General features: G+C 46.5%; 6 protein-coding genes across 7 annotated transcripts; 3 read left to right on the forward strand and 3 right to left on the reverse strand.

The window, feature by feature from the left end:
- On the reverse strand, window positions 764–1,545 carry LOC8063344 (auxin-responsive protein SAUR36). The gene has a single exon (XM_002462734.2). The coding sequence runs from the start codon at window positions 1,398–1,400 to the stop codon at window positions 960–962; it is 441 nt and encodes a 146-aa protein (XP_002462779.1). The 5' UTR covers window positions 1,401–1,545; the 3' UTR covers window positions 764–959.
- On the reverse strand, window positions 1,786–16,412 carry LOC110432825. Of its 2 annotated transcripts, none has more exons than XM_021453709.1 (5): window positions 15,200–16,412; window positions 13,851–14,022; window positions 13,518–13,589; window positions 10,435–10,644; window positions 1,786–2,505 (listed from the first exon to the last, which is right to left on the reverse strand). In XM_021453709.1, exons 1-5 carry the CDS (start codon window positions 15,243–15,245, stop codon window positions 2,412–2,414), a joined length of 594 nt encoding a protein of 197 aa, XP_021309384.1. In that variant the 5' UTR covers window positions 15,246–16,412; the 3' UTR covers window positions 1,786–2,411. The 2 variants fall into 2 exon arrangements, with proteins under 2 accessions (XP_021309384.1, XP_021309385.1); XM_021453710.1 differs by lacking the exon at window positions 1,786–2,505 and adding an exon at window positions 10,210–10,321 and having other exon boundaries at window positions 15,200–16,411.
- LOC8055005 (auxin-responsive protein SAUR36) lies at window positions 2,548–3,330 on the reverse strand. Its single transcript, XM_002462735.2, has one exon. It carries the CDS (start codon window positions 3,087–3,089, stop codon window positions 2,649–2,651), a length of 441 nt encoding a protein of 146 aa, XP_002462780.1. The 5' UTR covers window positions 3,090–3,330; the 3' UTR covers window positions 2,548–2,648.
- On the forward strand, window positions 3,662–4,366 carry LOC8077210 (auxin-responsive protein SAUR36). Its single transcript, XM_021453711.1, has one exon. The coding sequence runs from the start codon at window positions 3,745–3,747 to the stop codon at window positions 4,159–4,161; it is 417 nt and encodes a 138-aa protein (XP_021309386.1). The 5' UTR covers window positions 3,662–3,744; the 3' UTR covers window positions 4,162–4,366.
- On the forward strand, window positions 9,686–10,464 carry LOC8077211 (auxin-responsive protein SAUR36). The gene has a single exon (XM_002460562.2). The coding sequence runs from the start codon at window positions 9,808–9,810 to the stop codon at window positions 10,237–10,239; it is 432 nt and encodes a 143-aa protein (XP_002460607.1). The 5' UTR covers window positions 9,686–9,807; the 3' UTR covers window positions 10,240–10,464.
- Window positions 12,562–13,457, forward strand: LOC8077212 (auxin-responsive protein SAUR36). Its single transcript, XM_002460563.2, has one exon. It carries the CDS (start codon window positions 12,886–12,888, stop codon window positions 13,315–13,317), a length of 432 nt encoding a protein of 143 aa, XP_002460608.1. The 5' UTR covers window positions 12,562–12,885; the 3' UTR covers window positions 13,318–13,457.

Consider the following 16,503-nt stretch of genomic DNA (forward strand, 5'->3'; position numbering starts at 1 on the left):
CACTTACACATGAGGCCCATATGTCAGCCTTTTACACAACCTCTCTTCTCTCTGTCTTCTCCATCTCCGGTCGCTGGCTACCTGCTCGCTTGGCGATGGTCAAGGTGCGTGTGGTGGAGCCGCCGTCGCGCGGGGTGGGTGGCGTCATGGTGGGGACATGTTGCTGCCGCCGGTGATGGAGAGGCCACCCCTGCTGTCGGGATCCATGGGGTGGGGTGCTCGGTCGTGGTGGTGATGGGGAGTTCACCCGTGCTCGCCAAGTTAGGGAATAACCGCTGCCATCATAGCCACGAGTGGACCTCGCCTCTAGTGAGTGGAGAGGGTGGGGATAGAGGAGGGCCCCGCAGTGGGTGGGGGAAAGCGTCACCGGCAATGGGGGAGGGCGCCACCGGGGGTGGGTGTGTCCGCCGTCGGGGTAGGAGACGCGAGATGCAGGACGTCGTCCGGGTGGGGTGGAAGGGCACCACCACCAGGGTGGGGGAGTTGCCCGAGCACATGCAAGGGAGCCCACTTGTCGAGGCTGTGAAGGTCCATGGGCTAGCTCCTCATTGCCAGCGAGGTCTTCACTAACCTGTGCACGTGTCCTTTCCATGAAAAGGATGAGGGAGAAGACAGAGGAAGGGGGTGACACATTGGGCCCGCCAGAGATAGAGTAGGAGGGGTATTTTGGTCTATATGAAAATATAAAATTATTCGTACATCTGCACATGGGCCCGAAGACGCAACATACATGTATAATGGGGTATTTCAGCTTTCGTAAAAATTATAATGGCATTGGCATAGTTTATTGAATAGTAATGGTATACTTAAAAAACAGTGAAGTTATAATGGCACAAATCCAATTAACCCTTACTCCCGACTAAGTTCCATTTCTGGGTCTCTCACAATGCTATTTACATATATATCTCAATTCAAGAATGATAAAAGAATCTAAGTGCTAAACTGCTAATCCTTAGAACCTAGAACACAACTTGCTGGCTAACTCCCATGGATTGCGCCAAGCCATTTCCACAGTGGCAAGGCTTCACCATGGAGCTTAGGAACGCCCTCACCACCTCTTCCGATGCATCTCTTCTAAGCAAACACATCACGTACTCCATGATGGTGGCGTCACAGGGCACCATGATCCTGCCGTCGCCACCGGCGAACCCGAACTCCTCTTGCGACATGCTCAGGAGCACGCCGAAGATGGCGGTGCCGAGGTACGCCAGCGGGACTTCGAACCGCCTTCCGTCTGCCGAGTACACCACGCAGTGGCCCTTTCCAGCCACCGACGAAGTGCTGCACGACGATACCTCGGTGGTTCCTTTCGCCGGCGTCAGTGCGATCCGCCTCCTAGCCATGGCAGCCATCCTCTGCCACTTCTTGGCCATTTGAACAAGTCTCTTGGCGCTGACCATGTTCCCGTCTCTTGCTTGGCTAACAGGTAGCTAGTGTTTAGCTACTTGGTGAGTTAGTTGGTGTAGTGCTTCGCTTGCTGATGGACTGATCAAGTGTTGGTGCTAAGCTGATGGATTTATAGGTGAGGAGGGGAAAGAGAAGCATGCCGTTCAAATGCAGTTATCCACTCCAGCTGGCAAGGGACAAGGCCACGAGCACTCAACATGCAGCGTTGTTGCAGCTTGCAAGAGAAAGCGAGTGTGATTTTGATTGGATTTTTCTGGGCCATCTGTGTTTGGGACTTGTTGGAGCCACTAGTGCAGCATTGTTTGGGCGTCCTTGGACAGTTCAGTAGTTGGATACCACGATGCGCTGCCAGTCGAGTCTAAGAAGCACGCCTCGTGATGACCACATGAAAATTGGAACCAACGTTCCTTCACTGAGATATCAATGGGCATCTGAATTGGGTCGTCAGATTGAGACATATAGCGTTACAGTTGTCCACTCCCATCCGTCCCATACCATCTTGTATCTGAACAACCGGACTGGAAGGTGTTCATCAGCGGCCCAAACAACTTGCTGGACAACTTCATATCACTTGTTCAATTGCTGGTCTGTTGGAACACTGGCATCTCATGTGAGCTCCATATCGTCGCTCCTTGTTACACAGGGACCTACAGGATTACGACTAGGGAACGACTAGCGCGTCGAGGTTGGCCACGCTGTTTGGTTCACCGACAAGCACTTACAATTTACACGGCGATAAATGTTTCAACGGACTAAACGGTCACCTATTGTTTAAATATTTATTCAGGCTAAATGGTCATTTAAACGGATTAAAAGGTCATTAAACAGAGATAAATGACTAATAAACGAACACGGCAAGCTATTATATACTCGGCGTGTTTACTGTCTATGGTTTTGGGTGGGCTATATATAGAAGACGTTCTCTCCTTCCGCCGCCGCCGACGTCGGCTCCTACCGTCCCGGTCCCAGGAGCCCGTCCGCGGTGGCCGCTGCCGTTGCGTCTTTCAACGAATCTCGCGCGTCCGCGAACTTTCAGGCCATGGCTTCCTCTTCTTTACAGTACTTTCTACCATGTCATTCATGCCACGAGAAACGTTTCTTCCAAATTCATGGAACAGGCGTATTCAGACTTCAGAAAAAGGATATCAAATGAAGAACCTTCTGTGTGATTCCCTATGATCCCAGAATATTACATCCGGCTAAATGAATCTAATATTGTATACATCATGTGGTAACAATAGCTATACACAGATAGCTGATTGGCGCACCGATGGCGCCATGCCACTGACGCTGTGGTGGCAAGGTCTGGCCATGGAGCTCAAGAACGCCCTCGCAATCTCTTCAGAGGCGTCTCGCCTAAGCAAATGCATCATGTAATCCACCACCGCGGCGTCACAGGGCAACGTGATCCTGCCATTGGCGCCGGCAAACCCAAACTCCTCCCGCGACATGCTCAGGAGCTCGCTGAACACCGCTGTGCCAAGGTACGCCAGCGGGACCTCGAACCGCCTCCCGTCGGAGGAGTACACGACACAATGGCCCTTGACGGCCACCGACGTCGATGCGCTGCACGGACAATCGGCGTCTTCTTTCCGCGGAGTCGCCGTGAGCCGCTTCCTCGCCAGGGCAGCCATTCTCTGCCACTTCTTTGCCATCCAAACAATCCTCTTGGCACTGATCATGGTTGCTTCTCCTTCTTTTTTGGCTGAATATTCAGAGAGAGATTCAGTTTCTATATGGTGGTGTTCAGGCAGATACCAGGTGTGGTGCTTAGCTTGCTGGTGGGCTGATGAAGATGAAGTGTTTTGGTGGTAAGCTGATGGATTTATAGGTCAGGGCAAAGAGAAGACGACGATGCAGATCATGTAGTTACCATCTCTGACAGGCAAGAGGCAACGCCATGAGCTCAGAACATGCAGTGTTGCAAGGAGAAGCAATGTGAAGGCTTGATATCACGATGTGCTGGTGCTCCACGTTGGCCCCAACAAACATGGGGTCCTCGTGCCACTTCCCAGCGACACCGCTCGGCATGGTGCACCATCACGGATTCTGTGCAGTCCGAGCACCGACAGCAAGCACACCACGAGCATTCAGCACCGGCACCGGCAAGCACCAAACACTCGGCCCCCATTGGAGTCTCATCCAAATCGTACTCGCAGACGCGTCTTGCAACATCCCACTCACCGTCCTCATGGCCTTGTCCCTTGCCCAACTATCCCACTCGATTCGCTATATATTCAGCTCAAGTGGCCTGAGAACACCATCACAATCTCAAGTTCTCAACTCAGAGCGAGCTCTCAAGTTTCCACTTTCTAGCCAAGAAAGAAAGAAGTAACCATGATCAGCACCAAGAGCATCGCTCAGCTGGCCAAGAAGTGGCAGAGGATGGCAGCACTTGGGAGGAGGCACCTCAGGACAGCAGCAAAGGAAGTCGACAAGTGCTGCACTTCCGTGGCGAGCAAGGGCCACTGCGCAGTGTACACGGCTGACGGGGCACGGTTTGAGGTGCCCTTGGCGTGCCTCGGCACAACAGTCTTCGCGGAGCTCCTGCAGATGTCCAAGGAGGAGTTTGGCTTCACGGGCGGCGACGGCAAGATCACACTGCCCTGTGATGCCATGGTCATGGAGTACGCCTTGTGCTTGCTGAAGAGGAGCGCCTCTGCGGAGCTAGAGAAGGCGTTCCTGATGAGCACCATGGCAATGTCGTGCCACTCTGCAAACCACGTGGCGCCGTATGTGGCAGCTTGCTGTTAGCTGCAGACTGTATAAGTAGTAGTTCATCAGTGTAGATATTATTAGGACAGAGAGAGGTGTTATTCAGGTCCTTCTGATCCTGCAAACGATCAAGGAAGGTAGCGACTTAGCAAGTTAGCCCCAGTGTTCTTGTTTACTGAGCACATATATAAGAGCTTAATTTCGGGCAAATGAAATTCTTCAGCACAGTTTTCTGAATCCACAATGTGCTCCAGCTGAACCACAATGTGTCATCGTGCATCTTTCATTTCCAGTTGGAAACTTACTGCGATATTCAGAATTTTGCTATCAGTTTTGTTGGCAGAATGTAAAGGCCATTCTGGTCAGTGTATCTTTTGCACGTGAGTGTGTGACATGATGCACCACTCAGAATTTCATTTGCACTTTCGCATGTCATGTGAATGATAGCTACTAGATGAACCTAAGTTTCTAATCTCTCGCAGTCTCAATAGTGAATGCCGTACAAAAAGGAAGCTCACCATAGACCATGGTCCATGGACCATAGACCATAGACCATGAACCTAAGTTTCCTCGCCGGCAACGGCAACCCAGGGGCGGCGGCGGCCTGAGCGCCGGTGAAGATCGCGGCGAGGAGGTGGATCCTGCCAGCAGCGGTGGCCTAGGAGTTCGGGCGGAAGAGGTTATCCTCGGCAACAGCGTCAGAGGACTCCGACAGAGGTGACGACCATGATCCCAATGACGGCGGCTGCCCTATGGGCAATGGAGGCCTTGGAATCTAGCGAAGCGGAAGCGGATCCTGTCGGCTTGTGTCCGATCGGCTAGTTTTGATTGGACAACGATAGATGAAGGTGGACTCACTGACGATATGTGGCATCACCTCACGTGAAAGCGAATGAAGATGGCACCAGTGGAGGTTCGCAACATGACGCAATAGGGGCGGCAACGACTTGACCACTTCCACTCGAATCTGGCCATTTCACGAGAGGATGTCACTATATGTTAGGAAACAGGGACGTGCCGAGATCGTAGTTTTTTTTGTATTGTGTTCTCCGCCTCTTTGTTGAGAACTTGAGATGTGAGTCTAAGTGCTCTTGTATTCTTTTGGTTGTATATATCCTACGTGGATATAGAGGTCAGATTAATGAATCCACAGTAAAAACACACACACACACTCGGCATTGCTGCGTAGAGGGTTTCCAATCCAAGCACCGCAAGCACACTATAATTGGCTCTGGCACACGCCAAACTCTTGGACCCATCAAATGTTGATCCAAACATATTATGTACCGTTCTCATGGCCTTGTCCCTGGTAGAGGCGCAGAAGGACCAAATGGCCCAATAAAAAGGTGAATTGGACTTTAAAGAAATTAAACTTTATTATCCAATTCTAGTCACCCCTTGCATGGTTCAAGTCCTATAGAACTACAAAAAGACAAACTAAGATCAAGCCCTTAACGGCCATCAAGCTAAATGTGTCTTTAGACAAGATCACTCTAAGATAAGACCCACAAAAAACATGTGGGTCTCACTTGAAACCTTAATTCAACCCAGTTATATCCAAACAAGTGATTGGACTTTGTTAAGTAATGCTAATGTATGTGACTGTTTCATGGACGAAGTAGTGTCTCTGTCTTAATCGTTAGTTCATTTGTATGAGATGGATCAGGTTATATACTTGCATGATGGCATGTTCTACGATTTGAAGCGTTTATTGTTTTTGATGTATCATTTTATTAGGTTCCAACCGTTACCGATGTACTTTCGTATAGTATCGTTTTCGACATTACCAGATATCAATACCGCTCTCATTTTTTAAAATATTACATCATTTTCATTTTTGACAGAGAAATGTAAAACTGAAAGTGATGGAGCTCCTTCCAATCATTTCCATCCTTACTCTCCTCCTCTCTGTGCATTCCAATCTTATGTAACAAGGCATCACATCACCATTGCCAACTTGGCATCCCCACCCTTATGTTTTTATTATTCTCCGCATCAAAGGCCACGACGTCATCAGTAGTGGTGGTGATAACAAGGCCAAAGCTAGGCAAGACTATCTTCAACAATCGTCACCCAAAATACAAGACTCATTTATCCTTTATGTAGCGCTACAGGTAAAATATTCCATACCTATTTTTAGTCTTCTCCAACAACAATACCTAAAAGACAACACTCTCTGCAAGTGGGTCTCGAGGAGAGAGGATACCCAAATTTGGGTTATGCCTCTCCTGATACCCAAAATGGGTCTTCTGTATGATTACTCTGTTGGCAGACTATAGGTATTGTGTTGGAGACCTATTTTGGGTTTGGGTTCCCAAATGGGTCTCCTGTTGGAGATAGCCCTTGTTTACTTCCAAAAAATTTTGCAAAATAGAAATAGTAGCACTTTTGTTTGTATTTGACAAATATTATTCAATTATGGACTAACTAGGCTTAAAAGATTCGTCTCGTCAATTTCGACCAAACTGTGTAATTAGTTTTTATTTTTATCTATATTTAATACTCCATGCATACGTCTAAAGATTCGATGTGATGGGGAATCTGAAAAATTTTGCAAAATTTTTGGAGAACTAAACAAGGCCTTAGGCAGAGGAGATAGGCAAACCATTGCTTTGCCATTAAGTTTCTTACCTACTCCCCCGTCCCAAAATAAGTGTTGTTTTCGTTTTCTGAGAAATAACTTTAACTAAATATATAGTAAAAAATATAAATATTTATAGTACATAATTAGTATCATTGGAAAGATCTTTAAGTCTAGTTTTTAACAAATTTATTTAGAAATATAAATATTGTACGTATTTTCTATAAATCGAGTCAAACTTGTGGCATGAAAATCTAAAACGACACTCTTTTTGGGACGGATGAAGTAGTCAAGAATAAGGTGTAGATTCAACTGTTATGGCATGCGACATCTTGACATGGAGTAGATCGAGTCTATTTGGATCTAAATAACACAGTATAGTAAATTCAGGGACCTAAATGATACACTGAGTCAAGTGTGAGGACCTCGACCTAAAGTAACAATTTTGAAATGTAGGACCTAGATGACACACAAAAATAAGTTTAAGTACCAAAAAATATATTTTAAGAGTTCGGGGACCTAAATGATGCGAGAGACAAGTTCAAGGACCCATATATATATATTACTCTATAGAAAATAATATTAACATTTGTATCTCTAAATATATTTATTAGAAAAAATATACTATTAATCCAACGATATTTATTACGCATTATAAATATTACCAACTCCATTCTAAACTATAAGTGTATTTTTAGATACATAAGTTTGCTATGCATCTAGATATAAGTTATATTTGCTATGTATTAAAAAAACGAGAACGACTTATAATTTAGAATGAGGGGAGTAGTATTTTTTATATGACTTAACTACATCATGCGCATGTAGGATTTGGACTTCTAGTGCGCATACCTCCTCACAATAGTTTTTAGTCCAAAAAACACTTACACAACAACTATTTTTCACCGACTCTAGCGTCCTGCCCCCTCGCCCCGCTGCAACGAGATAGGGTTCCGCCGGAGCTCCACGACCGCTAGCATTGTCCCCCTGCCCCCCCCCCCCCCCTCACCACCGCCGCCACAACCATGGCCAGAGCTCTCTCGCCCTGACTTGGTCTTATCACCCTCGCCGTCACCAACACCCCTAAACCATCCATCGACCATCTCCACCGCCTTCTATAGCCCACCGAAATTGGAAGAGATGATAGGGAGATCTCGCTAGAACCCTAGTTCAGTGTTTCAGGAGGAGGACGACAAGGAGGCCTACATGGCACAGATATGGTGCTGCTGCCGCCAGATCCATCACGGCTGCGCGCGGGGGAGGCAGTGGGCTGCAAGCGCAGGGAGGCGGTGGGGCACCCGTCATAAATCATTTCCATTTTTATATATTTTATCAACTTAAAAGAGTTTGATTCCTCGATAAGTAAGTTGTGTATTCTTTTAGGACATAGGAAAAATACAAAGGAAGCCAAGAATCTAGTAACTTGTCACGACGATTGCAAAGATTGGTGAAATTTGTCATATACTCCGTACTTCATTTCATACCATTCCCTATGCCTCTAGTCATCTAGTGCAACTTAACAAAAAAGAATTATATACATCATTACAGATATTAAGTTATACACAAACAGCTAGCCGCTGGTTCCATGTTGCCACGCCGCTGACGGTGTGACATGGCCTGGCCATGGAGCTCAAGAAGGCTCTCACAACCTCTTCAGGGGCATCTCTTCTAAGCAAACACATCACATACTCCATCACCATGGCGTCACAGGGCAGAGTGATCTTGCCGTCGTTGCTCGCGAACCCAAACTCTTCTTGCGACAGCACTAGGAGCTCGCCGAAGACCACCGTGCCAAGGTACAACAGCGGGACCTCAAACCGCTGCCCGTCGACCGAGTACACAACGAAGTGTCCTTTGCCAGCAACCGAAGTCGAAGTGCTGCACGATCCTTCGCTTTCTTTTGCTGGTATCGGCATGACCCTCTTCCTCGTAAGGGCGGCTATCCTTTGCCACTTTCTTGCCATTTGCACAAGTCTCTTGGCACTAATCATGGTTGCCGGCTCTCCTTTCCTGACTGAAGTTCAGAGAACCTTTTGTAACAGGTGGTGTTCAGTAGGTGATGCTTAGCTTGCTGATGGGCTGATGAAGAGTTGCTGCTAAGCTGATGCATTTATAGGTGAGAACGAACGGAGAAGGAGGAGCAGAGCATGTGGTCCAAGTGCATCTATCAACTCAGGCAATCGAGAGACAAGCCCACGAGCTCTGAACATGCATTGCTGCAAGGAGAAATAGTGTGTGGTTTTGATTAGATTGCTCTGGGGGCCGGCATCTGCTTGGCACTTGTTGGATGCAACAGTAGCAATGTCTGGGTTGCTAGGATATCACAATGTGTTGCCATACTGCAATGCCTCATGGGCCATGAAGACCACATGTAGATTGGGTCCAAACTGTCAGTACCAATTGTTATACATTCTGACACAAGATATCTGAAAGTTTTCGTGCCCACAGCACATTGTCTCTGAGCAACAGGATTAAGCCTGTCCAGCGTCACAGACAACTTGTTAGACAGCTTATCTCTTCTTCAATTTGCGGTCTGCAGATGGATCACTAGCACATCATGTGAGCTCTATTTCTCAGCTGCTTCTTGCAGTTCTCTACATTACAATTTTTCTGTACTATTATTATTCTGGCAGTGTGCCACATCCATCTGATTGAAATACTCAGTCCATGCTTTCCTGTCTTTCATTTTGCTGTGGCCATGCCGATGTATCTGATGACACAACTGACAGCTGAACAATTTCTGGCCCTCACTCTTCAGGTTGGCGCCAACAAACATGGGGTCCTCATGCTGCTTCTCCACAACACCAGCATGGGTGATGCCCAATCCAAGCACCAAAAGCGCACCACCACCTGCACCAGGTGCACCACAATCGTGCCCACAGACGCGTCTTGCAACATCGCACTCACCGTGCTCATGGCCTTGTCCCTTGCCCAACCATTTCGCTCCAGCAGTCCTGTGAGCTATATATTCAGGGTCAGGTGGCTTCTGAACATCATCACTTGCAGCTTCACAAGCAAATCAAAACAGAGCAAAGTAGCAAACTGAAGTCTCAGCTCTCCAGCTTCCATCCAGAAAGAAGAAGAAAAAAGGCCAACAAACAACCATGATCAGCGCCAAGATGATTGCTCATCTGGCCAAGAAGTGGCAGAGGATGGCTGCACAAGGCAGGAAGCGCCTCACCTGGGCTGCAGCAGCAAAGGAAGCCAACGAGTGCTGGAGCTCCGTGGCGAGCAAGGGCCACTGCACGGTGTACACGGCCGACGGCGCGCGGTTCGAGGTGCCGCTGGCGTGCCTTAGCACCGCGTTCTTCCGGGAGCTCCTGCAAATGTCACAGGAAGAGTTCGGGTTCACGGGCGGCGATGGCAGGATCACACTTCCCTGCGACGCGGCCGTCATGGAGTACGCCATGTGTTTGCTCAGGAGAGGCGCCTCTGCCGAGCTAGAGCAGGCTTTCCTTAGCACCATGGCGATGTCGTGCCACTATGTCAGCCGTGTGGCGCCGTGTATTGAAGCAAGCCAGCAGATTGCTGTTTAGTGCTGTTCAGTGTAGTGTAGGTAGTACTAGTAGAGCAAAGATATTCTAGATAAGTGTTGTTCAGAGACTTCTAATCCAGCAACTGATCAAGTAAGGTGTTATAAGTACAAGAAAATAGAGACATGATTCTTGTTCTGAACCTATGTTTCGCTGCAGTGTCAGAGATAATTGGTTTATGGAATTGTGAGGACTTACATTAAGTGGCAACAGAGTTTCTTCTGCAGAACTTTGACTTCAAATCCGAGAGGTTCTTCATCCGAAAATAATCTGAGAGGTTCCTGCATGTGGCACAAGTGCAAAACGCAAAAGCCATGCACAAGCACAACTGCCATTCCGGACACCAGCTGAACCGAATGTTGAAGTCGTGCCTCCAGTCCAGCCCTCTTTACAGAATCCAAACGAAATCTGAAAGCGAACAGCAGAGTTGAGATGTGGAGAAAGACCAAAGATGGAACTTACAAACAGGCTCTCAGGATTCAGGAGCTGAAAAAGGGCATGTGCTCAGCAGGCCGTTTACTCGTAATTTCTTTGTTCCCATACAACATCTTATGGCTTATATTTTTTACCTTCAATGCATATATTTCACCACAAATATAACCTAAAATAGATTCTTAAAGCACACCAAACCTATCATATTTTGCAAGAATTCCCAAATACAAATGTACATATATGCTAGAAGATAGCATTGCGCATCACCATGGTGCTTTTTTTTTCTCGAACAGCGCAGGAGAACTGCGCGTCATTTCAATAAGGTAGAAAAAAGGTACATAGGTCCAAGAGACCCAACACCCACACACACACACACACCCCCCACAACTCACACACCCCAACACTAGACTTTGGATACCATGGTGCTTTAGATCATGTATGCCAGTGCAAAAGCTAACTATATGCTTTCACCGTGGCATGAGCAATCACCCATTTTATTATACAACCCGTGTACGGTAGTTAAAAGAAATAAAGGTGACCATCACTTCATCTTCAAAAATTTATATACATAATCAGAGCTATTAAGTCATACACAAACAGCTAGCTGTTGGTCCCAAGGTGCCACGCCGCTGACAGTGTGACATGGCCTGGTCATGGAGCTCAAGAAGGCTCTCACAACCTCTTCAGAGGCATCTCTTCTAAGCAAACACATCACGTACTCCATCACAGCAGCATCACAGGGCAGCATGATCTTGCCGTCATCGCTCTCGAATCCAAACTCTTCTCACGACAGCATTAGGAGCTCGCTGAAGACCACTTTGCCAAGATATGCCAGCGGGACCTCGAACCGCAGCCCATCAGCCGAGTACACAACGCAGTGTCCTTTGCCAGCCACGGACGTCAACGTGCTACACGATCCTTCGCTTTCTTTCGCCAGGATCGGCATGACCCTCTTCCTCGGAAGGGCGGCTATCCTTTGCCACATCCTTGCCATTTGCACAAGTCTCTTGGCGCTTCCTGACTAATGTTCAGAGAACCTTATGTATCAGGTGGTGTTCAGCTAGGTGTAATGCTTAGATTGCTGATGGGCAGATGACGAGTTGCTGCTAAGCTGATGCACTTATAGGTGAGAATGAACGGAGAAGAACAAGCAGAGCATGCGGTCCAACTGCATCTATCAACTCAGGCTGTCGAGAGACAAGCCCATGAGCTCTGAACATGCATTGCTGCAAGGAGAAAATAGTGTGTGGTTTTGATTAGAATGCTCTGGGGCCATCTGTTTGGCACTTGTTGGATGCACCAGTAGCAATGCCTGGGTTGCTAGGATATCACAATGTGCTGCCATACTGCAATGCCTCATGGGCCATGAAGACCACATGGAAATTGGGTCCAAACTGTCAGTACCAATTGTTATATGTTCTATCTCAAGATATGTGACAGTTTTTGTGCCCACAGCACATTGTTTCTGAGCGACCAGATTAAGCCTGTCCAGTGGCCCATACAACTTGCTCGACAGCTTTATCGCCTCTTTAGTTTGCGGTCTGCAGCTGGATCACTTGCACATCAAGTGACCTCTACTTCGCAGCAGCTTCTTGAAGTTCTCTGCATTCCTGTTCTTCTATACTACTATTATTCTTGAAGCATGCGATTGCCATCTGATTGAAATACTCAGTCCATGCTTCCCTGTCCTCCATATTGCTAGGGGCAGTGCCTTATTTCCAGTCTGAAAGCAAACAAGGAATCCTCATCACCCTGTTCTGAAATAAACCCAAGCTTATCTGCTGATGTATCTGATGGCACAACCGCCAGCTGAACAATTCTGGCCCTCACACAGCACGTTGGTTCCAAGTCCCAACAAACTGGGGTCCTCGTGCCGCTTCCCCGCAACACCGTTCGGCATGGCTCCAATCCAAGCACTGAAAACACACCACGACCGGCACCAACATGTGCTAGACACATGGCCCCATCAGAATCTCATCCAAATCGTGCTCGCAGACGCATCTTGCAACATCGCACTCACCATGCTCATGGCCTTGTCCCTTGCCCAACCATTTCGCTCCAGCAGTCCTGTGAGCTATATATTCAGAGTCCGGTGGCCTCTGAACATCATCACTTGCAGCTTCACAAGCAAATCAAAACAGAGCAAAGTAGCAAACTGAAGTCTCAGCTCTCCAGCTTCCATCCAGAAAGAAGAAGAAAAAAGGCCAACAAACAACCATGATCAGCGCCAAGAGGATTGCTCATCAGGCCAAGAAGTGGCAGAGGATGGCTGCACAAGGCAGGAAGCGCCTCATCTGGGCTGCAGCAGCAAAGGAAGCCAACGAGTGCTGCAGCTCCGTGGCAAGCAAGGGCCACTGCACGGTGTACACGGCCGACGGCGCACGGTTCGAGGTGCCGCTGGCGTGCCTTAGCACCGTGTTCTTCCGGGAGCTCCTGCAAATGTCACAGGAAGAGTTCGGGTTCACGGGCGGCGACGACAGGATCACGCTCCCCTGCGACGCGGCCGTCATGGAGTACGCCATGTGTTTGCTCAGGAGAGGCGCCTCTGCCGAGCTAGAGCAGGCTTTCCTTAGCACCATGGCGATGTCGTGCCACTATGTCAGCCGTGTGGCGCCGTGTGTTGAAGCAAGCCAGCAGATTGCTGTTTAGTGCTGTTCAGTGTAGTGTAGGTAGTACTAGTAGAGCAAAGATATTAACTAGATAAGTGTTGTTCAGAGCCTTCTAATCCAGCAACTGATCAAGTAAGGTGTTATAAGTACAAGAAAATAGAGAGACATGATTCCTGTTCCGAACCTAAGTTTCGCTGCAGTGTCAGAGATAATTGGTTTATGGAAATTGTGAGGACTTACATTAAGTGGCAACAGAGTTTCTTCTGCAGAACTCTGACTTCAAATCCGAGAGGTTCTTCATCCGAAAATAATCTGAGAGGTTCCTGCACGTGGCACAAGTGCAAAACGCAAAAGCCAGCAGATTGCTGTTTACTGCTGTTCAGTGTAGTGTAGGTAGTACTAGTAGAGCAAAGATATTAACTAGATAAGTGTTATTCAGAGCCTTCGGATCCAACAACTGATCAAGTAAGGTGTTATAAGCCCAAGAAAATAGGGAGACATGATTCTTGTTCTGAACCTATGTTTCGCTGCAGCGTCAGAGATAATTGGTTTATGGAAGTTGTGAGGACTTACATTAAGTGGCAACAGAGTTTCTCTGCAGAACTATGACTATAAATCTGAGATGTTGTTAGTCCAAAATAGAATCTGAGATGTTGCTTCATGTGGCATAAGTGCACAATGCAAAAGACATGTGCAACTGCCATGCAGTGCACCAGCTCAACCAAATCTTGAAACCGAGCGAAATCTGAAATGAACAGCAGAGTTAAGATGTAGAGAAAGACCAAAGATGCAAGTTAAAAATTCTATGGCAATTTGTGCTCTAGTGGGTGGGTTTGAGTGGGTTTGAGTAGGCTCTCGGAGCCTTTGTAAGTCTATATCCTCTTCTTTTAATATAATGATACGCAGCTCTCCTGCGTGTTCGAGAAAAAAAAAAGATTCAGGAGCTGCTGGTTAGGAATAACCCTGTGCGTATATGTGCATGTAGTGTCTAGGTTCATAGTCTTTACTGGTTAAATTGGAGCATCAAGTAATAGGTTAGGAATAATAGCCAATAAACAGTAGTTATTGTCAGCATTTGATAGGAATTTTGCCCAGCCTAAATTGTAGCTAATGGCTGCCTATGTATGTAGAAGAGAAAACCAGAAAATATTAAGACATTCCAGCCCTGTGGGTTATTTGCCTATCCCTGCAAAATGGCATGTGTTCTGCGTGTTCTGTACTTGTAACTTCCTTCATTTCCATGCCCATATCTCTTGGGCTGTGTTTTTTTACTTAGGAGTTTACTGATCTTCATTATCAGATAGCCTGTATAAACCTTAAAACAGCAGCAAACCAGGAAACTTGAATAGGTCGATGGATCTGCTTTGTAGAAAAAATTGTATGGAGATCCAGCGAGCCTTACCACAGAAATTTGCATGGTAATAGAAGTAGAGGCAAAATGAGCAAATGCTTCATACTTGAAGCAAGTATAACCTGGAATAGCTCTAACACACAACAGAGGCCCCGTAGGCTACATGCATTCCAGCATATGTTCAGATTGAGCTATCTAAAACTTATGCTTGGGCCAGTCAAAAGTTAGACCACCACTGAGATGGTACAGAAGACTCAAGGGAAAAAAAAAAGAGCCAGAACAGGGTTGAAAGACATTACTCACTAAGATCAAATTGTAAGTTCTCATGTTTGAGCATCTGGCATCACAAATATGGATGGAATCACTTATAATTCTTCAGGTATCAAGAATAAATCCAACCTTTGTTGGCATCATAAATTTTCTAGTGACAATATAAGTATCACGATGCTACTGGTTTCTACAAGCATGGAGCTTGACATTTTTCTTATAACCATCACAATGGAAACAATGCAACACTTGTCATAGTTGAGAGGAAAATGTGAAGAATGTTGTAGTACTATTGATTGATTACCTGAACATGTGACAGATGCAGAAATGTTACCATGTGGATGTATCATATATATACCATGGAAGATGCAACACTCTTTCCTTCAGGAAATACCATCCATACTGTGGTCTCGTGGAAACAAATACCCCAATTAGGAATGCAGCATTACCTGAAACTTTTTGTGAATCCTTGTTTTGTTAATCAAAAAAAAAATCTGTATAAACGACAAAAGGCCAAGAGAACAAGAAAATGCCAATCTGACACAGTAATATGTAATATAATCACAATAATTTCACTGGTTCTGAAAATTTGATGGCCATATCTTGATGCTGTCATGCTGGTATCATATCAACCCACAAGATAATATTTCACAAATGAAACTTAAAAAAGATCTCAATCAAAATCTTGGTGTTCCTGAAAAGGGGAATCTTAGTATACGTACTCCATAAATCTGTCAATCCAAGTGCTGCTCATGTGTACAAGTGTGTGCCGGGTTTGAAATGAATTGCTTAATCACATGGCCAATGCTAAATCACACCACTCTTTTTCAAAAAAAAACACTAAATAACACCACTAGGGTGGATTAGAGAAGGAAGAGTGGCAAAAGCTACTAGTCTACACTACTAGCTGTTGCCCGTTGGGTCTATAGACTACAAGCTGATCCGTTTAGAAGAAAATGAATTAATCATCCCAAACTCCAACTCCAAATTTAAACAACATGCACATTAGATACTAAGATAGAAACCAGATTGTTGATTTAAAGCACTGAAAAGGCAGCGAGACAGATTGCTATAGTTGTCAACATCACAAGTGCTCTAAGACTGATGCGTCAAACATTCCCAAACAAAACAGAATCACCTGCAGGACTGAATAACGCGCGATGTTAGTATCAGTTTGCTATCTTCACACACCATCTAGAATTTACGCATTTCAACGAACTCCAGCACGGGCATCTTCTCCTCTGTGGGCGGAGAGGGGACGTAAAGGCCGTGCTCTTGGAGATGCGAGCGGATGAATAACCTGCGATGCCGACGAGAAGGATGAAGAGCGCTAACGAGAGAGGGTGCACCTGAACCGCTTGCGCTTAGCCTCGTACACGGCGAGCTCCTTGCGCTATCCACCACGACCTGCGGCCTGCGCCTGCGACTCTATCTCCGAATGGCTTTGCTATACCGCCGCCGCCGCTGCTCGGTGTTATGGTTCGCTCAGTCCCAATTTGTCCTTGGTATCACTGTCACATACTCGCTCCCAGATTTATCCTTGGGCCTTGTTTAGATGCGAGAAAATTTTGGAATTTTCATATTTAAGAAATATTGTCCAATCATAGA

Source organism: Sorghum bicolor, chromosome 2, assembly GCF_000003195.3.
Source record: "Sorghum bicolor cultivar BTx623 chromosome 2, Sorghum_bicolor_NCBIv3, whole genome shotgun sequence".
Classification (NCBI taxonomy): Eukaryota; Viridiplantae; Streptophyta; class Magnoliopsida; order Poales; family Poaceae; genus Sorghum; species Sorghum bicolor.